The 27,143-nt window shown below is 33.6% G+C and overlaps 1 protein-coding gene across 1 annotated transcript in view; it reads left to right on the top strand.

Annotated features, from left to right (window-relative positions):
• The first annotated feature begins 3,115 nt into the window (after positions 1–3,115).
• Positions 3,116–27,143, top strand: part of LOC127737335 (potassium voltage-gated channel subfamily H member 1-like) — a 61,191-nt gene continuing 37,163 nt past the window's right edge. The window contains exon 1 of the mRNA XM_052247937.1: positions 3,116–3,384. Within this exon, the coding sequence (XP_052103897.1) occupies positions 3,306–3,384 (79 nt within the window). The 5' untranslated portion in view covers positions 3,116–3,305. The remainder of the gene's footprint in view (positions 3,385–27,143) is intronic.

The following is a 27,143-nucleotide window of genomic DNA, read 5'->3' as shown; positions in this document are numbered from 1 at the left end:
TGTGGGACCGTCCCGGTGGTCTCGTGGTAGCGTGTTCGCCTCGAGTGCGGGCGGTCGTGGGTTCACACCTTGACCGGGTCAAAACAAAGACATTAAAATTGGTATTTGCTGCTTCTCTGCTACGCACGCGGCATTAAGGTTTAAGAGTAAAGACTGGTCAACTCGGATTCAGAATAATGTGTCCAGGTAATGTGACATGTATTCCTGCGGGCTGTTACCTTGTGAACTAGCACGTTAAAAATCCGGCTCAGCGTGTCAGTCTAGTACAAAGAAGGGTTAATATTCATATTACATTTACATGTTCTAGTCCTGAATATGCATATTAATTTGCCGCTGGACGTTAAGCATCAATCCATCTTCATCATCATCTGATGTGGACAGACACCGTTTTACATCACCAATGATGATTTCCTCCCGTAGTACCTGATGTGGACGGACAACGTGTAACATCACCAATGATGATTTCCTCCTGTATTATCTAATGTGGGCAGACAGCGTGTAACAGAATCAATGGCGATTTCCTTTTGTAGTATCCATGTCCAGTGCACAATGTAAAAGCAATATTGTCGACATCGCGATATTAACAATGTTAACAAGATATCGTGTTAACATCGTTAACATTGGAAGAACTGTTATATATTGTTTAACATCGTTGACATCGTGATGTTGACGATGTTAAAGATGTAAACACAAAGGTATTGACTCATTATACAATATAAACGATTTTGACACGCTATTGTCAACATCGCGATATCTACGATGTGAACGATGTAAACAAAAAGGTATAGAATTGGTATAAAATATAAACACGATGTTTACTCGCTATTGTCGACATTGCGATATTTACAATGTTAAGAAGATATCGTGTCAACGTCGTTGACATTGTTATAACTATTATATTCTGTTTACATCGTTGACATCGTTAACATCGCAATGTATACAATTTTGTAACGATATCGTGTTTACATCGCGATAATGACGATGTGAACGATGTAAACACAAAGGTATTGACTTGGTATACAATCTAAACGATGTTGACTCGCTATTGTCAACATCGCGATGTCTACGATGTAAACGATGTAAACCCAAAGTTAAGACTTGTTGTATACTATAAACACAGTGTTGACTCTCTATTGTCAACATCACAATGTCTACTATGCAAACAATGTTAACACAAGGTATAGATAAGATAAAATATAAACACAATAATGACACGATACAGTAGACGTCTCGATGTTGACAATATCGATAAAACATCGTGCACCGGACATACTTCAGTATCTGACGCGGACAGACACCGTGTAACAGCATCGATGGTGATTTCCTCCTGTAGTATCTGATGTGGACAGACACCGTGTAAAAAATGAAAACAACACGTTATAAATTACATATGACCGAAGCACTTTTCTGGATTTACCTTCATCAGGAACGCTCAAAGCCGAATATTTGAAAGCCAAAAATGTATAAGAATCGAAACAGTACATCACCAATTATGATTTTCTACCGTAGTATCTGGTGTGGATAGACTGTGTAACAGCACCAATGATGATTTCCTCCAGTAGTATCTGATGTGGACAGACTCCATGTAACAACAATGATGATTTCCTTCGGTATTCACTAATGTGGACAGACAATTTTTTACAGCATCAATGAATTTAATAACTGACGGTGAACAATCAATTTCCTCCTGCAGTATTCGATGTGGACAGACACCATGTGACAGCACCAGTGATTGTTTCCTCCCGTAGTATCTGATCTGGATATACCGTGTAACAGCACCAATGATGATTCCTCCCGCAGTATCTGATGTGGACAGACAACGTGTAGCAGCAATGATGTTCCGAACCATATGCCCCATTCAAAAGCGTTGACCGTAAAAAAAAGATGGGGTTTCAACCTCCGACCCCCCCCCCCCCCCCCCCCCCCCGGATCCCCCACTGTACAGACTCCGTGTTACAGCATGAAGATGTGGGCAGACACCGTGTAACATGAAGATTTCCACCTGTAGTCTCTGATGTGGATAGACACTGCGTATCAACACCGATGATGATTTTCATCTGTAGTATTTGATATGGAGAGATCGGGTAACAGCACTGATGATGATTTCCTTCTACAGAATCCAGTAAACAAAACTGACAAAAATGTTGATAAAGTCAATGTTTTGACAGTGTTGCTTATATTTTTAATTTTGCTGTACATATGGGCAATCAAAATAAAATCAATTGGACAGTGGGACTTTGGTAAACATAAGCGCGCTTTGTTTGGTATACAGCTTAAATTTATTGGTTAAATTGCTAAATTAAATTCTTTTTTCAAATAGACAAAGCTATTTTTATGGAAAGCGTCGTTTTATTCATTTATGTTGCGTAAAATCATTTGAAAATTGAACTTTCATAAATTAAACAGTTATGTTAAAACAATGAATCGATAGAAAGGAAATTGCATCATGATTGATGCTTAAATTTTCATTCAGTTTTGTTTTCGTAGTTAATATTCCCAATTAAAGAGAATAGGGATAAATTATTTTTTGGAAATGAATTCATAGAATAAATACTGAAAAATTCTAGCAAAAACAACTTCTAAATTTTAATATTTAAACTTCCAAGCAAACTGCTGTCTTAATAGACAAATTATATGTACTACAAAAAAACGAATGGTGCATTTTAAATGAACCAATTAAATCATACAAATTACCAAATCAATAGTTAACCAAACAAAGCAAGTCTAACATACACCTTTACCTTCATGAATAAATAATTGAATATAGCTTCTGTGAATCGATTAAACAACCTCTTGCAAATGATCGTATTGCAGTCTCCAACAATAATTGATACAAACATGCAAATATTTTAAAATCATATTTTTAAAACTCCCTTTACAGCTAAATTTTGCATTGATTGAAGAATTGATAAAATTTGCCAAGACTTTATCAGAAACGGTTACGGGTGTGCGACCATAACAATATAGGCGACGTTACCATAACAACTAACATCATATTATTGTAGAATGGCTGCGAATTAGCAGTATCAAACGAACTTGTCAGGTGCTTCGTCACCTGTGCGACACATGCGCAATAATAACAAAATGGTTATTAATTATTAAACCGATTTGACCATGTACTAAATATCGAAAATTAAAATAAACATGACTTAGACATGTTAGGAAGAAATAATGTTTTGGACCAGAATGTTTTTTTGATTAAACTGAAAACGGAAAATTTATTAACAGTTGACAAATATGGAATTATGGGTTAATATGTGTACAAAATCTTCTATTGTTGATTGTTTTCTTCATTATCCATAAAAATGCCAGGTGCAAGGAGGGGCCTTGTGGCTCCACAAAATACGTTTTTGGAAAACATTATTCGGCGATCAAATGGACAGCGTAAGTTGCAAACACATGTAGTCTGTCTTTCTTTTGGTGTTTTTCTCTCTTTTTAAATTTTCTATTTAATGTGTAACTATTTGTTGTGATCTTTGTTGTTTATTTAGACCACGTAAACCAGACGTGACTTTTGGCATATTTGTATTTATTCGATTGACATTATTTCCAGTTCTTCTAAACACGTGTACACGAAAATAATAAGGAGCAACTAGATCCCTTTAACATCATGATTTATTTTAATGTTAGGTTTGCAACATAATATACTTTGTGTAAAGGTACCATCGTTGTGTCTGTCAACTTTATTTGGTTATAAAAATGTTGTAAAATATTTAATTTAAGTTTTAAGTAATTTGTGTGATTAAAATGACTTAAAATATGTTTTTGTATAATACATAAAAGTAAACACATGTGAATTCAGTAAATATTTAAACAGTATACAGTTGGAGCGGAGACACATATGTCTGGTTGGAGCGGCATGTTCGTTTTTGAAATATCTGATTTCATCGAAATGGAAAGGTAAAGATACCCCGGTAATCCGAATTTGATTGAACCTTTAGATAATGTTTCAAGTAAAAAGTACAAACATTAACCGAATTAGGTATTCTCTATAGATTGTAGAAGATAGGCGCATTAGATTCCAAAATTTCTACACTGAAATTTTTTAAACAAAGAAAATTAATTGTAAAATGAATCATTAGAATTACAAACGGATGGTGTTCATTCGTCTCTCTCACTGAGAGAGAGAGAGAGACGTAATTTCAAATTGTGAAGAGAGAGAGAGAGATAAACGTAATTTCAAATTGTGAAGAGTTTAGATAATGTATACTTCAATACCATTATGAGCAGTAAGTTATACAGCTGAAGATTGAATTTTTTATTATTCTATAGACACTACAACTAAACCTACTGTTATCAAATGTAATGAATGAATTGCCGACTTATTTCTTACTCTCATTTAATACTGTTTAAATCATCATTCATAATCGTTGGTTTTTCCCTTCTTTCTCTCATTCACTGTTTAAATGTTCAATCATAATCGTTGGTTGTCCCTTCTTTCTCTCATTTCATAGTTTCAACTATCAACCATAATCGTTGGTTTTTTTTCCTTCTTTCTCTCATTTCATATTGTTTGAACTATCAATCATAATCGTTAGTTTTTCCCTTCTTTCTCTCATTTCATACTGTCTAATTCATCAATCATAATCGTAGGTGTTTCCCTTCTTTCTCTCATTTCATACTGTTTAAATCATCAATCATAATCGGTGGTTTTTCCCTTCTTTCTCTCATTTGATACTGTTTAATTCATCAACCATAATCGTTGGTTTTCCCCTTCTTTCTCTCATTTCATACTGATTAATTTATCAATCATAATCGTTGGTTTTTCCATTCTTTCTCTCATTTCATCCTGTATGAATCCTCAATCATAATCGTTAGTTTTTTCCCTTCTTTCTCTCATTTCATACTGTCGAATACATCAATCACAATCGTTGGGTTTTCCCTTCTTTCTCTCATTTCATACTGTCTAATTCATCAATCATAATCGTTGGTGTTTCCTTTCTTTCTCTCATTTCATACTGCTTGAATCATCAATCACAATCGTTGGTTTTTCCATTCTTTCTATCATTTCATACTGTTTAATTCATCAATCATAATGATTGGTTTTTCCCTTCTTTCTCTCAAATCATACTGTTTAAATTATCAATCATAATCGTTGGTTTTTTCCATTCTTTCTCTCATTTCCTACAGTCGAAATCATCAATAATAATCGTTGTTTTTCCCTTCTTTCTCTCATTTCATACTCTTTAAACTATCAATCATAATCGTTGTTTTTCCTTCTTTCTCTCATTTCATACTGTTTATCGATCATTTCCTACTATCATTATTATCAATCATAATCGTTGATTTTCCATTCTTTCTCTCATTTCCTACTGTCGAAATCATCAATCATAAACATTGGTTTTTCTCTTGTTTCTCTCATTTCATACTGTTTAAACTATCAATCATAATCGTTGGTGTTTCCCTTCTTTCTATCATTTCATACTGTCTAAATTATCAATCATAATTGTTGGTGTTTCCCTTCTTTCTCTCATTTCCTACTGTCGAAATCATCAATCATAATCGTTGGTTTTTCCATTCCTTCTCTCGTTTCGTACTGTTTTAATCATCAATCATAAACGTTAGTTTTTCCCTTCTTTCTCTCATTTCATACTGTTTAATACATCAACCAAAATCGTTGGTTTTTCCCTTCTTTCTCTCATTTCATACTGTTTGAATCATCAATCACAATCGTTGGGTTTTCCCTTCTTTCTCTCATTTCATATTGTTTAATTCATCAGTCATAATGGTTGGTTTTTTCCTTCTTTCTCTCATTTCATACTGTTTAAACTATCAATTATAAGTGTTTGCTGTACTCTCTTTCTCTCATTTCATATTGTTTAAAGCATCAATAATAAGCGTTGGGTTTTCCCCTCAAAAGTTGTCTAAAACCGTGTTTTATACACTAGATACAAAAAAAAAACAAAAAAACTATAATTTCATCTGTGTTCTCCCTTATATGTTGGATTACAGTACCAACCTAATGTATTTATTGGTAATTTGTTCTCGTCCTGAACATTTGTGAAATATTTGCCACTGGACGTTAAGCAACAAACAACCAATTAATCAACCATTATGTTGGCGAGTCAAAGCAGCCATTCTTAAATTGCATCAATGGAAACGGGAGCCATGTAACTAAGAAGCCATATCTACCAATAAGCTAACACTTTCAGACAGTCGGATCATAATCTCGACGATCTAAACCGCATGACAGTTCTAGTGATTAAAATGAACAATCACTGGGAATAATACTCAGCAGGAGGACCGGGAATATTTTTTTAATTAATGGACGTAATGTCCTCCATCAAGATAGCATTAACAGAAAGAAAACACTTGAGTTTTTTTTACAAATGTATTAATCAGTAATATTATCGGATATATGGATATGTATATATATATATATATACGTTCAGGATTGTTTTTAGTAATATCAGAAAAAAATTGATAAGATTCATGTTACATCATACTAATGAAGGATATCTGTTATCCGAAATGTTTATTGATACTTGTTTTTATTGTTTCCTTTTTAATATTTGTGTTGTTTTGTACACTTTTAAGGCATATATAATATATAAATTGCCTAACAATGTAAAAAGTAGAATAACAAAAATACCGAACTCCAAGGGAAATTAAAAACAGAAATTCCTTTATCAAATAGCAAAATCAAAAGCTCAAACATATCAAACGAATAGAAAACAACTGTCATATTCCTGACTTGGTACAGGAATTTTCTTACGTAGAAAATTGTGGATTAAACCTGGTTTTATAGCTAGCTAAACCTCTCATTTGTATGACAATCGCATAGAATTTCATTATATTGACAACAATGTGTGAGCGAAACTAATAGACATAATAAGTAAAACTGTCAAAAATTTGGGTACAGCAGTCAACATTGTGTTATAATCTTAATCACTATAAAAACAAATAGCTATTTCAAAAAAGAAAAACAAAATGGCATATAGACACTCTATAGACAAAGTACATAACAAAAATGAAAGACAAGAATACAAAAATGACCATAGCACAATAACACAATGGCGGGATGTATAAATACCTACCATGCCAAAATTTTAACACACTATCTAGTATTAAAATGTTAAAAATATTTACAATGCGATGAATAAAACCAACGATTATGATTGATTTATGACGACAACCATTTGTTGTGCCGAAATATTTGTCAATACGAGACTTTTTTCATTATGAATATGTATGCTAAAAAATGTTAGATCTGTAAATTTGAGACTAAGATATATAAAAGAAACCCCATTTCTTTAAACGAGTGATACCTTTCCTCTATTTTGTAACTTAGTACATGGTGTATGGTGACATGCAAATAGTATGCAAACTTAGATAGGAAAGTTGTGACCGTCGTATAGGACTATAATACTTATCATTTAGTCACATCAATATCATTATTCTATTTGTGACAACTCTATACGACAGATAGTTTCAATCGGATAGCTGAGGTCTATTTAGTCACATCAATATCATTATTCTATTTGTGACAACTCTATACGACAGATAGTTTCCATCGGATAGCTGAGGTCTATACATGGCACCACAATTCACATGTTCTTCGTCTGAAATTTAGTCCTACAATGTCAGATCAATATATATATAATTAACTTTGAACCATTAGTCTCAATCAAATATGATATATTCATGGGAAATTAAACATCATGGTAATGAGATTATTCTAAGGCAAGGTTGAGAACTCAATAAACATTCCCGCGTCACGTTTTCAAACAAATACATTGATTCCAAGAAAACTCAATGGAAATTGTACAGTTTGATGTCCTAGAAATCGAACTTACCGGTCTGTAGTAAATACACATGTAAATAGACAAAACAATAACAATATCACATAGTATATAGACCTGGTTCTAGACCATCAAGTTCTTGTAGTAGTGTTTCTTTAATTAACATACACACACATATGGTATATGTTTAAGAGTACTTGAACAGTACGCATACGTCCATGCTACAGTTTATTTTCAAAACAATCCAGCGACTCTTTTCACAAAAAATCTTAAGAGTAAAAATACTCGTAAGTCATACACATTTCAGTATAACTTACGATCAATTTTAATCGTAAGATTTTTTGAAAAGAATCGCTGAAACTTAAGTAGTTTAATTGCAAAAACAGTTTACAATAGTCATTCATTTAGTCCGACTTAGGCCTGATGAAAAAAAACAGTTGACAATAGTAATTCATTTAGTCCGACTTAGGCCGTACGAAAACAAGAGTTGTTGAGTATTTGTCAATAATACAGCCACATAAAACAATAATACAGCCACATAAGTCAATAATACAGCCACATAAAACAATAATACAGCCACATAAGTCAATAATACAGCCACATAAAACAATAATACAGCCAAATAAGTCAATCATACAGCCACATAAAACAATAATACAGCACATAAGTCAATAATACAGCCACCTAAAACACAATCAAATATAAAATTCTTTTATATGGCCGATTAAGTCTTGTTTTCCATGTACCTAAGTTTTGTAATTTATCATACCGTTTTCTATCGTAAGACACTTTTCTTGGAATGACTTATATTGTACGTTTTAATGTGTAACATTTAATGTTCCGCTAATCGAGATGAGGGTTAAGAGCTTAAAAAAAGCAATTTTGACCCACCGCTATATATGCCTTTCTGGATCCTAGGTCAGGAACCCTGTCAATTATTGTCTCCCGTCATATATAGTTATATTTTTGTTCTTTAGGGATTTGGTTTTGGCGGCAGATATTTTTAGGGTCTCACAGCTTTTTCTGACTCGTTGTAGTTTAGAGCTTGATCTTTTTTTCTTATGTTGGTCTAATGTTGAAAACCATCTATTGACCTCTAAATGTCTTTTATTTGTTTTGTGTATCGTAAAGTTGCTCTCTCATTGAAGTATACTCACTTTCTCAATTTATTCATATTTTAAATTCTAAATATATTTGTTATTTGTGTCGTAAGGCTGCCCGCTCATTACTGTTCTTTTATTCATTACCGGCCAAGTCAAGACAAGCCAAGAATGTAACAACAAAAAGCCTCTGTCGTCATGACCATAATATTCCTATATTGAGATAAAATTGACAACCACTGGCGAAGATACTAACATGGCAATCTTAAGCACGGACAGTGTACCTACATTTCAAGTCTATACCATATATTGCCAATCTATTCTTCTTAGACCTAGCTTTACAAAAAATCGTATTTATAACTGGTAGATCTGTTTAGTTTTGACAGTTGATTTAGCGGGTAATGATTTTATATAATCGATACTAATCTGAAATGAATGAATAAAAGTTAACTATGGGAAAGATTATCAATAATGATAACTTAATTATCACTTAGTTCATTTTAATGCCTAGGAAATTGCCTTTAACCTATAACCTCGTCATGTATTGCTTATCGATATCGATTTTTTTTTAAGTTGTACAATAAGAGGGAAAAAAGCAAAACAATAGCGTGCTCAATAAGTCCGAATGACCTTCCATATGTGATAATTTACTGATATATATTCAGATCTCAAGTTCTGTTTAATAGCATCTTTGCAATATATCATAACGTCTATTTGGTTGTTGTAATGATTGTCTTATCTACGATGGCCGAAGTGAGCGAACAAAAATACTATTTAAAACTGGTATCACAATGTAGTACTCTGTACATAAAGTTTCTACATATTACAACAAGTTGTTTTTCTTCCGGGTAAAAAGATAGTACTCTGTACAGAAAGTTTGTACATATTACAACAAGTTGTTTAACTTCCGGGTAAAAAGATAGTACTCTGTACAAAAAGTTTGTACATATTACAACAAATTGTTTTACTTCCGGGTAAAAAGATAGTACTCTGTACAGAAAGTTTGTCACATATTACAACAAGTTGTTTTACTTCCGGGTAAAAAGAAAGTACTCTGTACAGAAAGTTTGTACATATTACATTTATAAACATTTGGGTAAAACTTTCCATAAATGCATTGATTCCCATCACCAACATACATACTAAAACCTGAAGACTTGACACCGTTTTTATAGAGTCGTAATTACTAATTGCCTATTAACTGAAAGTATATATATTTATTTTAACTAACGGCGTTTCGGGATTTTTTTATCTAAGTTCTATGACATACTTAGCAAGGGTCCCTTCTCAAAAGTCTCCCTATTTAAAAGTCTTGTTTTTGCTAGAGTTTATACTCTATGATAGGTATCTTTGTGAATACTGTTTTACAATATTCATTTCTTTGAAAAATCTGCCAATGTTTCTTAAGGATGTTTGCTACTCTGTTTCAAAGTAACAAGCTTTTTAAAAGACTGCTATTAATCTAAAGTATATAAATAAAGGAACTAAAAAAGCAGAAAAAAATGAAGGGTCCGTGTGCTTGATTTTGAGATATACGCTATTGAAAATTTGGCGGGAAATGATTCTCTCTAGATTTTTCATACATTTAACATTGACACCTTTTTACTTTAAAAAACTATGAAAAAATAACAAGGATTTTATAAGATTTTCAAAGATGGCATTTTAAACAAAATGTAATCAAATTATGAAAAGAAAAGTAGGGGTTAGTGGGCAAAATTTTTTAATGGCACTACATGGAAAAAACCAGAGGATTCTGATCATCTGGCAAAAATTAAAAAAAAAGGGGAGCGAACATCCTTAATAGCTCTGTTAAGATTTATAACCATTGGGTTATATCGAGTTACCAGTTTAAGTTGAATTTCCCTTTTTCTAAAGTTATCTGACAGAGTACTGCATCTTTTAACCTTGTGTTTCACATCTTTTATGTTTTTTGCAGTTTGTAACTTCTCATAACCTCTATCTATAAGTTTATTCTCCAAAGACATAAGATGGTTGTTGAGATCAGTTTCGTTGCTATTATTTCTTATGTGACGAATTGTTTCACCTGATATGATACTTTTAAAAGTATGTCTTGGTCATTATGACTCTATAAAACGGTGTCAAGTCTTGAGGTTTAAGTATGTATGTTTGTGATGGGAATCTATGCATTTGTGGAAAGTTTTACCCAAATGTTTGTAAAGTTATCTACTGTACAATGTCCTTTTTGCTTTGTCTCCATAGCTCATTGCTTCGCAACACACATTTGATACTCATCGGGGAAGATTGAAAGAAGGATTTTCACAACATCAACCATTCATTTTGAACTTAACGCGATGTCAATAATCACAGAATTTTATTCCTCTTTGTTATTTTTATGACACCTCCGCAGTATCTAAATACAAGCAAAATAAAAGTTATAATGATATAACGTTTACACATATAAATAAATGAGTATACACCTATTCCTGGTATATACGTTTATGATATATGTTTTTCATCTGCATAAAACGACAGAACTTTTAATGGATATCTTGAATAGATATAAGATTAGGCATAAAATATCGTTCCTTTACAGAAACAATTACCTCTAATGGTTGCAATTAGATAAAATACCCTACTGATTACACGTATGTCATTTGAAAAACGAAATGAAATTCATGAATCACAATTAACATTTCCGATTAAAGATAAGATATTCATTTGATAATGGAATTCAATATTTGATGAATCCACTGTGTGTATCTGCGGGTGAATTATTAGTCCCGGGTGATCATTCACTCGATACTTGAGTCAATATTTCAGTATCAGATGAAAGTCCGAACTCAAACTGCAAACATTTTGTAACTTTACCTAATTATGGTTGACTCAAATTAACTTGTAATTTGGTTTCTAGTAATTATGTATATCATGCGTATATTTCCAATAGCATAACGGGTTTTTAAATAGATGTACAAGATTGGTTACCTTCCTTTTCCCATTCTTAGAGGCGAAGAGCTTTGCTTAAGCAGGTATAACTATCACAATATCTAATTAACTTTTGTATATTCCTAAAACACAACACAAACAATAGGTATATTATTTGAATTCGTGAATTCATGTTAATTGTTTGTAGAAATATGTATGATAAAATATTTGTCTTTCATGGCTTCTGGCGAACTCCTTGTTATCCATCGCTCTCTCTCTCTCCCTCTCAGTCCTGTGATATCAACTGTTTGTCATATTATCCATCGTTCTCTCTCTCTCCCTCTCAATCCTGTGAAATCAACTGTTTGTCTTGTTATCCATCGTTCTCTTTCTCCCTCACAATCCTGTGATATCAACTGTTTGTCTTGTTATCCATCGTTCTCTCTCTCCCTCACAATCCTTTGTTATCAACAGTTTGTCTTTTATCCATCGTTCTCTCTCTCCCTCACAATCCTGTGATATCAACTGTTTGTCTTGTTATCCATCGTTCTCTCTCTCCCTCTCAGTCCTGTGATATCAATTGTTTGTCTTGTTATCCATTGCTCTCTCTCTCTCTCTTTCCCTCTCAATCCTGTGAAATCAAATGTTTGTCTTGTTATCCATCGTTCTCTCTCTCCCTCTCAGTCCTGTGATATCAACTGTTTGTCTTGTTATCCATCGTTCTCTCTCTTCCCTTACAATCCTATGAAATCAACTGTTTGTCATGTTATCCATCGTTCTGTTTCTCCCTCACAATCCTGTGAAATCAACTGTTTGTCTTTTAATCCATCGTTCTCTCTCTCCCTCACAATCCTGTGTTATCAACTGGTTGTCATGTTATCCATCGTTCTCTCTCTCCCTCTCAGTCCTGTGTTATCAACTGTTTGTCATGTTATCCATCGTTCTCTCTCTCCCTCACAATCCTGTGAAATCAACTGTTTGTCTTGTTATCCATCGTTCTCTCTCTCCCTCACAATCCTGTGATATCAACTGTTTGTCTTGTTATCCATCGTTCTCTCTCTCCCTCACAATCCTGTGATATCAACTGTTTGTCTTGTTATCCATCGCTCTCTCTCCCTCAATCTTACAAAAAAAAGATTAATGTTGTTCTCGGTATCCTACATTGAGGCGGATTTAGGGGACAGGGGGCCGGCCCCCCCCCTTATGGAGCTATTTATATGATAAATGCATAGACTTTTACAAGTATCACTCCAAACGTTGGATTGCAAATGCTCCCCCCCCCCCCCTTTTGCAGTACAACAAAATATGACGAATTTTCTACTGGGAAAAATATTTCATTATTGCATTTGCTTGTGAATTTTCCTCTAATTGTACAACCTGGTCTTTTCAGAAATTGAACTACAAGAAAAATGACTTTGACATTTAAACCATGCTTTTAACGTAAAGATTAAACTAATTTACAACATTGTCATTTCATTAGTTTTATTGATATGAAACCATTAAAAGCAAAAGTTACTTATAGTTAAAAAGTGGGATGCTGAAAAGTAAGGGTAGCATGGCTAATTACCACCATGGAATAAAACGAGAATTAGATACATCATCATTTCTTCATAATTCTGTGTTTCCTTAGAAATGTGAGCAAGTTTATCATAGTGTTGTTGATTTTTCTCTGGAGAATACGCCACTTTATAATTGCAGTGAATGACATTTCTGATGGTAATGTTTAAGCTTTGTCGTTGTTAGCTTAATATATAACCATTGTTTGTCCATGGCTTTAAACCTCAATCTGTCATTATCATGATTGAACTATAGTAATTTCCATCACATATAAAAAGAACAATAAAAATTAAAAACAAAAACGAAAACAAAAAATCGTGCTGCATAGCATAGTGAATTAGACATTGATGGATAACCTTAATTTTCAAACTATAGATAAAGAAAAACAGACAACACAGTGGCATATTTATAAGATTAATAAAACAGACACGAACCATTTGACACTTCTGAGTGAAACACTCTTATAAAAAAAAACATAAACCATTCATGTGCTTACCAATAATTTTTCAAATTCGAAAATTCATTTCATTTCTTTACAAAAGCTTTATTAAAATTAAAATTGTATGCAATCAGAACGGATAGGACCAATTTCCCCTGAATCTTTTTACACTTTGGTTTCAACAAATTTAATAGAATTAACAGTTGCACCGAATAAATTTATGGAAAATTTCGGTTATTTATATTATTATTTAAAAAAGTGAGAAGAAGAAGGACATTCTTAACTAAAATCCAAAATTCCAACGAAGAAAAATCTGTGTGAAGTCGCCAAGACACAAAATAAACTATTATGGACAGGGAAAAACTTCGACGCAAAATTTTCCAAAAAGACTTGAAAATTTGACAGATTTTCCCAAAATGGTCTGTAACAGCAATATAATGGATGACATAATTTGATTTTCGTGGATCTATAGAAAAAAATTGTTGCAATATCCTTTCAGTATACTAAATTAAAATCTAAAAATTCAAAAATTCAATTTCATCGGATATCATCTGCCATCTGATATTTAAAGGTTAAAAGTTTATGAATGGATTTTTAAAAGCGTCCGTTGTTAATAATGTGAAAATAGTCAGACAAACTGCGATAATTTTATAGCGTTGATTTCAACACATGACGTACAAAATCTCAAAAGCTAAAATCTCCGTAAATAAAAAGAGATTCGGGTATGTGTAAATCAAACCGACGACACAAAAGCCAAAAACATCTTGATGACTGGAATGGGAAAATGAACAAAATAATTTAAATACAAGATGTTGTCTAATAATGTACATCGGGTTCTCTTATATGTTTTTGAGAGTCAGTCTGGCAGTTCTATCGGATTTTAAGAAAGTTTTGCTGATATTGATTAATATACATTTTCACAAGTAGATAATGTATGCCCCTAAATGCCTAATGTATGCCCCTAAATGCCCAAACGCTTGTAGAATTATCACAACCATAATCAATGATTTTGATATTAAAGGTTTTGGATCCAAAACATATTGCTACGTACTGTTGGTCAATACAAAAATATCTTTAAATCTCTGACATATCTATACTGCAACAATGTTGACGATGATTACCGAATTAAGTCGAGGTTTACCGGAAATGTAGCTTCAGTTTATTACTGTGATAGTACTTGTGACGTAGATAACGCCATAATGATATTTAAATGATGTCGTTTAAAATATCAAACTTGAGATAACTTGACATATCGCTTATCATTAATTATGAAACCTTGTACAAAATGTAATATTAGCTTTGGTGTGTATGACTCCACTAGAAGTAAATTGTGAAGATGATATATCCATTTGCATACAGACATTCCATATTATTGATCCTAAGGACGCCTTTGTGGACCTGGAATTAGATGACATTTGTTAATGGGATCAAAGTATATCTTTATGTATTTAGTGCAATTAAAATACAAAAGAACAGAAGAGAAGAATTGGAATAAAAAAGTAATTTTTTGGCTTAATGTTAGTTTTAAAGCTTTCATCACGGAAGTCTTAGTAACATTTTAACAGATAAGGACATGAAATTGCAAGTTAATATCCCACAAGAGATTTTAAAAATAATTAATAGGATGATGTAGCAACCAAGAAAGGAAACGACAGAGAAAGATAACCGAATTTCTTCATTGTCATTTTTTTATCTAATTTAATTCTTGTCAGCTCTCCACGGAATACCAAAATATCTTAGATATTGAACAATAATTACAGCGCGTAAGCACCATTTATATTTTGATTTTCCTGTCATAGCCTTATTTGTGTACTTTTAGTTTTTTTTACCGGCAACATAAAGGTTTATTTCTAATAAACATGTGACCAAATTGTAAATGTCTATAAAAATGGCTAAAAGGAGCAACTTTGATAGGTTTGGTAAAGTTTTAGTATTTACCAAAACAAAACAAAATATAAATAAGAAGAACTTTCTTTACTGACCCTAAAATTCTATCGCATGCAAATGGAAATCGAACTTATCTAAAGGCTGAGATACACTGTACATTATGTTCAAGAATATGCACTGAGTTTTAAAATATCTGAATAGGAAGACACTACTAATTTGGTGTGCACTGCACATGTTTTTGCCGTTTGAATTCTTAATTTAGGGTAGTTATAGCCATGACTATCCAATCGATGTTTCATTTGTAACGATACATCAAATTATCGACATGTAGCAATATCTTAATTTCATTTTTCCCGAACCGATAAAACACGAAGCTGTCAGATGTTCATGGTGATATCGAATTGAAAATAAAGAAATAGGGTATTATTATCCACACGAAAACCACAAAAATGTCATTGTACGACTTTCGGCAATGAGCAAATACCACACCGTACAGCGACCGTGGATAAAAAAATGTGAAACAATACAACCGTGAAACCAACAACAATCACTGGACTACAGGACAGGCACATGTTGCTTGGTTTAAACATGTGAGTGATCACCCCCCCTAACCTTGATTATGAATTGATGTTTTGACGGATTGTTTAATTTAAGACATGACCTTATATATTTGCCCATAAAGTAAACAACTGATTTTGTTAAACTGTCTCCAAAATATAGTTCTAGTCATGCCGGATCCCTGTACATCCAAAGTATAGTTCTAGTCATGCCGGATCCCTATACATCGAAAGTATAGTTCTAGTCATGCCGGATCCCTATACATCCAAAATATAGTTCTAGTCATGACGAATCCCTATACATCTAAAATATAGTTCTAGTCATGCCGGATCCCTATACATCCAAAATATAGTTCTAGTCATGCCGGATCCCTATACATCCAAAGTATAGTTCTAGTCATGCCGGATCCCTATACATCCAAAGTATACTTCTAGTCATGCCGGATCCCTATACATCCAAAATATAGTTCTAGTCATGCCGGATCCCTATACATCCAAAATATAGTTCTAGTCATGCCGGATCCCTATACATCCAAAATATAGTTCTAGTCATGCCGGATCCCTATACATCCAAAATATAGTTCTAGTCATGCCGATTCCTTATACAAATGAAATATAGTTCTAGTCGTGCCGACTCCCTATACATCCAAAATATAGTTCTACAGTCATGTCGAATCCCTATACATCCAAAATATAGTTCTAGTCATGCCGAATCCCTATATAGCCAAAATATAGTTCTACAGTCATGCCGAATCCCAATACATCCAAAATATAGTTCTAGTCATGCCGAATCCCTATACATCCAAGCAGTAGTTATAGTCATGCCGGATCCCTATACATCCAAACATTAATTCTAGTCATGCTGAATCCCTACACATCCAAACTATAGCTACTTTAGGAAAAGTAGGATTGACGATGTTACAATTATAGTTTAAGTGAAACCAGTAGCTCGTTATTCTTAATATAAAACTATATACACCTGTCCTAAGTCAGGAATCTGATGTTCAGTAGTTGTCGTTTGTTGATGTGGTTCATAAGTGTTTCTCGTTTCTCGTTTTTTATATAGATTAGACCGTTGGTTTTCCCGTTTGAATGATTTTACACTAGTAATTTTTGGGGCCCTTTATAGCTTGCTGTTCGGTGTGAGCCAAGGCTCCGTGTTGAAGACCGTATTTTGACCTATAGTGGTTTACTTTTATAAATTTTGACTTGGATGGAGAGTTGTCTCATTGGCACTCATACCACATCTTCTTATATCTATTTATGGCAAATATTTGATATAGTCTCTGTTTAATCTTTCACAACTTTTAAAGACTAGTGCGATTTAGAGTTTGTCAAAGTCAAAAGACACCTGTCTTTTGTTGATAAAAGTATGTTGATTTCGAGATGGTTTTTGGGTTGTTTGGTTGCTGTCTCGCCCATCTACTTTAGTATTATATTGCAGTCACCTCTGTGTTCTTTGGTGGAACCACTAATTATTGGGTGTAAGGTAACATGTACTCAATCCCTGAACGGGTCATGTATCAAAGACTGATACCAGCTGTTTCTCCTACTCTACAAACGTCTTATCTATAAAAGAGAAAAAGAAAAAAACAGTATTCAAGTTTTCTTTTTTTTTTTAATTGCATCATACTTTATTGTCATTTTTAACATTTGTTAGTTGAAAACAGAAGATATCGGTTACCGTACCTTATCCCAATCTTGTTAAACATTAGTATTATATAATAATAAAACTAGTCAGAACTTGTTAGTAATTTTAATTCTGAAATATACATTACTGCGTTATTATACTTATTGTTCCATAGTATATTCAATAATCAATTATTTATTATTTAGAGAAAGAAAAAATATAAATAAACAACAACAACAAAATACACAGTAATTTTAATTTTGGCAACAGCTCATATATATTCACATCAAAAATATGTCTTAAATACAGCATTCAATATACTTGGCATGGATGATTTTCTGTTGTAAAATTCATAAAACACAAACATTTGGTTAAAAGCACAAGCAAAAACAAAACAATAACAACAGAAAAACATATATGAATATAATATATGACGGTCATAATCACGCCAATAGTTTTTTTTTACATTTTATAATGGATTAACCAGCTAAATGACTAAAATGAGACATAATCATAAAAATTGAAATTCAGAATCATTCAACAATATGAACTTAATCTAGAAACTCTTAACTTTTTGCAATTTTCACAAAAACAAACCAGAAATTACAATGATTACACGAGCTTTGCGTAGGCTCGACAGCAGCGTTTACCGACATTTTGGATTAAAAACTGGTAATATTAGATTTATTACGATACCATTGATTTTTAGATGGTACCAAGGCGATTTTTAATTTGTTTTCATAAATTAATGATGTTAATTCAGTTGGCAAAAGATCTAAAATTAACTTTTCGTTTTGATTGATACAGAACATAATACAGTCCTTGTACGCGTCAGGGATTACCGCCCCTGGATTAAGATATAGGTGTCGGCTGCCATGTTATATTAGGCATTCTAAAATTCTATCCAAAATTAGTTTGGTAGCAATTATACAGAATAGTATAGACATTGATATTGATACATATTTCCGTCTAAGTCGGGAAAGTATCTAGTACAATGAATCAATAGTGTTGCTTCCGAAAGGTCAAGTTAAGGTTAATGGGATATGTCACATATTTTGGTAAAATTTTGAATACAACTTGACTCCTATAACTGAAATTCGAAAAAATAATGCATTTATCTCAGCCATTTTCTGAAATAATAAATGTAAAATAATCATTCAATTTAAAAACTCACCTAACTTAAAACCATATAATGAATTGAAATATACCATAAAATTGAGAATGGAAATGGGGAATGTGTCAAAGGGAAAACAACCCGACCAAAGAGAAGAAAATAGCCGAAAGCCACCAATGGGTCTTCAACATAGCGAGAAAATCCCGCACCCGGAGGAGGGCTTCAGCTGGCCCCCGTAAACAAAAAATTGTACTAGTTCAATGAAAATGGACGTCACACTAAACTCCAAAACATATGAATGAACTAAAATTAAAAACATACAAGACTAACAAAATCCAGAGGCTCCTGACTTGGGACAGGCGCAAAAATACGGCGGGGTTAAACATGTTTTGTGAGATCTCAACCCTCCCCCTATACCTCTAGCCAATGTAGAATAAACAAATACACAGCAATATACACAGTAAAACTCAGTTTAAAAGAAGTCCGAGTCCGATGTCAGAATAGGTAACAAAAGAAACTAAGCAAAATGACAATAATACATAAATTAACAAAGGACTACTAGCAGTTACTGACATGCCAGCTCCAGACCTCAATTAAACTGATTGAAAGATTATAACTGTTTATGTTTATATTAAAAACGATATATTTAGCCTTATTTTGAAACATTCTTTATCTATCTAATCAATATTGGTCAAATGAATTAATCCGTCTTGTAAACGAATAACGAATGTATTTTTAGCAAATTTGGTACATGTTTCCTTAAATTTCAGGTCGAAAATTTTGCAGTATTTTGAGCATGTGTTTTTTATGTAAAATTTGTTGACAAAAATATGCGTGTTACCAGTGAAGATTTTCTGTATAAATTCGATTCTTTTATTTACTTGTGAAGCTTATGCTGTCTATTAATAATAACAAAAGTTTGATTGATACTTACAATAAATAATTGTTAAAAAACAAATCTACCACACCTTATTCTCTATCCCAAACATTAAGACCAAAAAATAGCAAGTGTCTATTAAATGTAATGACAAATTTGACCAAACTACTGGCTTATCATTTACTTATCGTTTATTAAAAAGTATGTGTTGCAGTTTCGCGTTTACGTTGGTATAACGCTTGTGTGTCTCGACAGAAAATGGCGTTTTTCCGTGAAACAATCCTAGGATCACCGTAACATTTGTCAAAGTATAGAACAAACATACCTAGGTTTTGTTAATGAAAAGCTCACAAACCTACCATGACTTTTTGTAAATGTATAGCACACAAACCTACCATGACTTTTTGTCGATGTATAGCACACAAACCTGGGTTCTGTTAATGAAAACCACACAAACCTACCCTGACATTTTGTAAATATATAGCACACAAACCTACCCTGACGTTTTGTCAATGTATAGCACACAAACCTACCCTGACTTTTTGTAAATGTATAGCACACAAACCTACCCTGACTTTTTGTAAATATATAGCACACAAACCTACCCTGACATTTTGTAAATGTATAGCACACAAACCTACGCTGACTTTTTGTCGATGTATAGCACACAAACCTGGGTTCTGTTAATAAAAAGCACACACACCTACCCTGACTTTTTGTCGATGTATACCCAACAAACCTGGGTTTTGTTAATGGAAAGCTCACAAACCTACCCTGACTTTTTGTCGATGTATAGCCAACAAACCTGGGTTTTGTTAATGGAAAGCTCACAAACCTACCCTGTCTTTTTGTCGATGTATAGCCAACAAACCTGGGTTTTGTTAATGGAAAGCTCACAAACCTACCCTGACTTTTTGTCGATGTATAGCCAACAAACCTGGGTTCTGTTAATGAAAAGCACACAAACCTACCCTGACTTTTTGTCGATGTATAGCCAACAAACCTGGGTTTTGTTAATGGAAAGCTCACAAACCTACCCTGACTTTTTGCAAGTCTTGTGCATACAGGTGATACAGGTCGTGCAAGTCTTGTACATGCAGCTGATACAGGTCGTGCAAGTCTTGTACATACAGCTGATGCAGGTCGTACAAGCCTTGTGCATGCAGCTGATACAGGTCGTGCAAGCCTTGTACATACAGCTGATACAGGTCGTGCAAGCCTTGTGCATGCAGCTGATACATGTCGTGCAAACCTTGTGCATGCAGCTGATACAGGTCGTGCAGGTCTTGTGCATGCAGCTGATACAGATCGTGCAAGTCTTGTACATACAGCTGATACAGGTCGTGCAAGCCTTGTACATACAGCTGATCCAGATCGTGCAAGTCTTGTACATACAGCTGATTCAGGTCGTGCAAGCCTTGTGCATGCAGCTGATACAGATCGTGCAAGTCTTGTACATACAGCTGATACAGGTCGTGCAAGCCTTGTACATACAGCTGATCCAGATCGTGCAAGTCTTGTACATACAGCTGATACAGGTCGTGCAAGCCTTGTGCATGCAGCTGATACAGGTCGTCCAGGTCTTGTGCATGCAGCTGATACAGATCGTGCAAGTCTTGTACATACAGCTGATACAGGTCGTGCAAGTCTTGTGCATGCAGCTGATACAGATCGTGCAAGTCTTGTACATACAGCTGGTAGAGGTCGTGCAAGCCTTGTACATACAGCTGATCCAGATCGTGCAAGTCTTGTACATACAGCTGATACAGGTCGTGCAAGCCTTGTGCATGCAGCTGATACAGATCGTGCAAGTCTTGTACATACAGCTGATACAGGTCGTGCAAGCCTTGTGCATGCAGCTGATACAGATCGTGCAGGTCTTGTACATACAGCTGATACAGGTCGTGCAAGCCTTGTGCATGCAGCTGATACAGGTCGTGCAAGTCTTGTACATACAGCTGATAGAGGTCGTGCAAGCCTTGTGCATACAGCTGATACAGGTCGTGCAAGCCTTGTACATACAGCTGATACAGGTCGTGCAGGTCTTGTGCATACAGCTGATACAGGTCGTGCAGGTCTTGTACATACATCTGATACAGGTCGTGCAGGTCTTGTACATACAGCTGATTCAGGTCGTGCAGGTCTTGTACATACAGCTGATAGAGGTCGTGCAAGTCTTGAAAATACAGTTAGTTGAGAGTTTTTGCTTCATTTTCAGTGAAGGTTTCGGTGTGTCTTTGAGATGAAGAACAATAATAAAATCGCTGTTCCTTTGCTTTTTGGTTTTTCGTTTGTGCGTATTGATTTTCTTTTGATATCATGTCCATTCTTTTCCATTACTTAGTTTTGTACGTGATATCTTTGTTTTATTCAACAACTTTGTTTAATTGGACTGTGGAGTTTTTACACAAATATTTTTGCCCAATGTTCAAGTATGTCAATAATTAAACAGTACACCAAAATATATAATTTAATGTTTTCCTTTTGTAGAGTTTTCATTTTTTTCAGTTGGTTTTTCATCATTTTATCTGATTTCATTAGTGCCTTATTAGTTTTATGTTCCAGTAAAAATAGCTCGCAAAGGTGTTTAAGGTAACTTCTACAGATTTTATTTATAAAAATGAAGATAACTTATTGTACAATCAATTTATAATAATAGACTGTAGTATTATATACTATTTGTAATAGATCAGAATAGCTTTATATGAACACAAATAGAGTATCGATGTTTATTGTCTCTGTCGCTTACAGCTATGGTTAACCACACAGAATTTAAAATGTCGAACACGGAACTTGTCGATTGTCTATAGGAAATCTGTAAATCTTTACTTTGCTTATATCGGAGTATCCAAGATAAACTGTAAAAAGGGAACGGTTAAATTAATCTAATTAAACAAATTAGTTTGTTTAATGTTCAATATATGTGAGCATGATATTGTAATATAAAGTTCAAAAGTTCACAGAAAGCTTGGACATTGATATAAGAAGATGTGGTATGAGTGCCAATGAGACAACTCTCCATCCAAGTCAAAATTTATAAAAGTAACCATTATAGGTCAAAGTACGGTCTTCAAAACGGAGCCTTGGCTCACACCGAACAGCAAGCTATAAAGGGCCCCAGAAATTATTAGTGTAAAACCATTCAAACGGGAAAACCAACGGTCTATTCTATATAAAAAACGAGAAACGAGAAACACTTATGAACCACATCAACAAACGACAACTACTGAACATCAGATTCCTGACTTAGGACAGGTGCAAACAATTGCAGCGGGTTCAAACGTTTTAATGGTACCAAACCTTCACCATTATCTGAAACAATAGTTGTAACATCACAACATAGAAAGACACACTATAAAATATCAATTGAAATGGCTTAACTCAATCAAAAGACATATTAACACCAGTGAACATACACTGAACAAATAAATTTGATCTATGATATAATGTAAATACAAAATAAATAAACTAAGGGAAGAATAATTAAAGTAACATGTTATACCGCTGTGAAATGTTAAACAGTTTAAGAAAAACAATATGCTTGAACAAAAATATCAGCCGTTTGCAATTACTATCTTTATATTACTTCTTCTTAACACATTAATGACGTAAATTTAACTAAATAAAGATATCCAGTTATGAAAATACATGTTTTTGCTCTTTTAGTTAGGTTTTTCAAACATGTAGAGTTTAGGACAGACTCATTAGCATGTGGTAGAGTATAGGACAGACTCATTAACATGTGGTAGAGTACAAGACAGACTCATTAACATGTGATAGGGTTTAGGACAGACTCATTAACATGTGATAGAGTTTAGGACAGACTCATTAACATGTGATAGAGTATAGGACAGACTCATTAACATGGTAGAGTTAGGACAGACTCATTAACATGTGATAAAGTTAAGGACAGACTCATTAACATGTTGTTGAATATAGGACAGACTCATTAACATGTGATAGAGTTTAGGACGGACTCATTAACACGTGGTAGAGTTTAGGACAGACTCGTTAAAGTATGTAGAGTATAGGACAGACTCATTAACATGTGAAAGAGTTTAGGACAGACTCATTAAAGTATGTAGAGTATAGGACAGACTCATTAACATGTGAAAGAGTTTAGGACAGACTCATTAACACGCGGTAGAGTTAGGACAGACTCATTAACATGTGATAGAGTTAAGGACAGACTCATTTACATGTGAAAGAGTTTAGGACAGACTCATTAAAGTAAGGTATTGTATAGGACAGACTCATTAACATGTGAAAGAGTTTAGGACAGACTCATTAACATGGTAGAGTTAGGACAGACTCATTAACATGTGATAGAGTTTAGGACAGACTCATTAACATGTTGTTGAATATAGGACAGACTTATTAACAAGTGTTAGAGTTAAGAACAGACTCATTAACACGTGGAAGGTAGAGTTTAGGACAGACTCATTAACATGTGTTTGAATATAGGACAGACTCATTAACACGTGGTAGAGTTTAGGACAGACTCATTAAAGTATGTAGAGTATAGGACAGACTCATTAACATGTGAAAGAGTTTAGGACAGACTCATTAACACGTGGTAGAGTTAGGACAGACTCATTAACATGTGATATAGTTAGGACAGACTCATTAACATGTGATAGAGTTTAGGACAGACTCATTAACATGTTGTTGAATATAGGACAGACTTATTAACAAGTGTTAGAGTTAAGAACAGACTCATTAACACGTGGTAGAGTTTAGGACAGACTCATTAACATGTGTTTGAATATAGGACAGACTCATTAACACGTGGTAGAGTTTAGGACAGACTCATTAAAGTATGTAGAGTATAGGACAGACTCATTAACATGTGAAAGAGTTTAGGAAAGACTCATTAACACGTGGTAGAGTTAGGACAGACTCATTAACATGTGATAGAGTTAAGGACAGACTCATTTACATGTGATAGAGTTTAGGACAGACTCATTAAAGTAAGGTATTGTATAGGACAGACTCATTAACATGTGAAAGAGGTTAGGACAGACTCATTAACACGTGGTAGAGTTAGGACAGACTCATTAACATGTGATAGAGTTAAAGACAGACTCATTTACGTGTGATAGAGTTTAGGACAGACTCATTAAAGTAAGGTATTGTATAGGACAGACTCATTAACATGTGAAAGAGTTTAGGACAGACTCATTAACATGGTAGAGTTAGGACAGACTCATTAACATGTGATAGAGTTTAGGACAGACTCATTAACATGTGGTTTAGTAAAGGACAGATTCATTAACACGTGATAAAGTTAAGAACAGACTTATTTATATGTGGTAGAGTTTATGACATGTTTCGAGTTTAAATAAATCATTCTTTTACTTGATCAGTGAAATAAATATTGGAACAATAGATAAAAAAAAAGGCACAGCTACACGAGAATATTAGAGAAAAGTAAGTATCTTTAGATACTTCTTTTAATGTGCGAGTGTCTGTTTATCATTGAATAACATATTGTAAGTTCAGTTGTCATTTATTCTTTAAATGTTGAGCGTATACCCTATATCTATGCATTTATATAGGAGTATGCTTTAACATGGTGAAACATGGTTTGTACTTTTTACTAGAAATGGTTTGCCTTGGAGTCAGAAAAAATGTCAGCTTTTAGAAAATTCTCAGGTTTTCCTGCCGATGGTGAAAAGCACAGCCGTTGTGACAAAACTGTACAGTGTATAAAAAGTTAATAAGGATGGTAGCTATATGTACACTAATTCGTTGTTAAATGCATCAACACGTTATATTTACTTTAAAATTATCTAATAGCGTTTACCTAATTGATGAAACCATATCAAACAATGAATAGCTAAAGACAGAATAAAGATAATAGATCTGTTTCACGTTTTATTTGTTATCGTGCCATGGTAAAACTTCCTTTTTAGAGTACATATTGAATTTAAGACCTTTAATCTATTTGTTCAGCAAAGTAAGTCTAAAGATATGGCCTAATGTAAAGCAAGATATGGAATACGTCATCGTAAAAAGGAAACAATGACGTATAAGATTCGTGCTACATCAAAGAGGGTTCGATTGATCTTTTATTAACTTGCCGTGCTGGAAATCGATTTATCGACTAGATTACAGAGATAGTAGACTTTCAATCATTTGATAAAACATTAGGACACTTAATCGATGTTCTCATTCAATTCCCAGAAGCTACTGATAAGATGGTTTTTGTCTTGTATCGATGATAAGTATTCTTCATTACATAGCTGTCAGTAACTGCGAGTACTCTCAAATCGTACTTTCTTGTTTATTTGACCTGTTGATACTAATTGTATTGCGTTTTCGTTATTTAATGTTATTCAGGGTTATATTTGGTCTATATACCAGCTTTGATAAGTGTTTGGTATAACTATAAATTTTCACTTCGTACTATGAACATCAAATTTATTTATTTTGTAAAAATATTTCCTTTCTCTATTGGTACTGTACACGTATACCTAACAACAAAATTATTTTCATTTACCTGTGTTTAAAGTTATTACAAATGGCTGATATTTTTGTTCGAGCATATTGTTTTTCTTTAATTGTTTAACATTTCTTACCGATATAACATGTTACTTTTATTATTCTACCCTTAGTTTATTTATTTTGTATTTACATTGTGTCATAGGTCAAATTTATTTGTTCAGTGTATGTTCAATGGTGTTAATATGTCCTTTGATTGAGTTAAGCTATTTCAGTTGATATTTTATAGTGTGTCTTTCTATGTTGTGATGTTACACTATTGTTTCAGAAAAGGGTGAAGGTTTGGTACCATTAAAACGTTTAAACCCGCTGCATTTGTTTGCACCTGTCCTAAGTCAGGAATCTGATGTTCAGTAGTTGTCGTTTGTTGATGTGGTTCATAAGTGTTTCTCGTTTCTCGTTTTTTATATAGATTAGACCGTTGGTTTTCCCGTTTGAATGATTTTACACCGTAGTAATTTTTTGGGGCCCTTTATAGCTTACTGTTCGGTGTGAGCCAAGGCTCCGTGTTGAAGACCGTACTGTGACCTATAATGGTTTACTTTTATAAATTTTGACTTGGATGGAGAGTTGTCTCATTGGCACTCATACCACATCTTCTTATATCTATTAAGGTCACACTGGTGTATTTGTTAGGGTTCCCATGTATTTGTGATATTTAGCTTTCTGCTATGTATTCTGTTGAAAAATGTGTCAACAAGCGATCAGAAAAGGCAGAAAAGAGTCTATATTATTAAGTACTAAATCCGGGTCAAGTTGTAAAGGATTTAGACAGAAGCGACTGAAGTTCTGCTGTCAATATAACACTCCTAAGTGTACCACATTTAACTTATTATGATACAAATATGTGGCT

Source organism: Mytilus californianus, unplaced genomic scaffold (assembly GCF_021869535.1).
Source record: "Mytilus californianus isolate M0D057914Y unplaced genomic scaffold, xbMytCali1.0.p SCAF_4, whole genome shotgun sequence".
NCBI lineage: Eukaryota > Metazoa > Mollusca > Bivalvia > Mytilida > Mytilidae > Mytilus > Mytilus californianus.
Note: the sequence above shows the minus strand (reverse complement) of the source record. Positions and strands in the feature narration are given on the sequence as shown.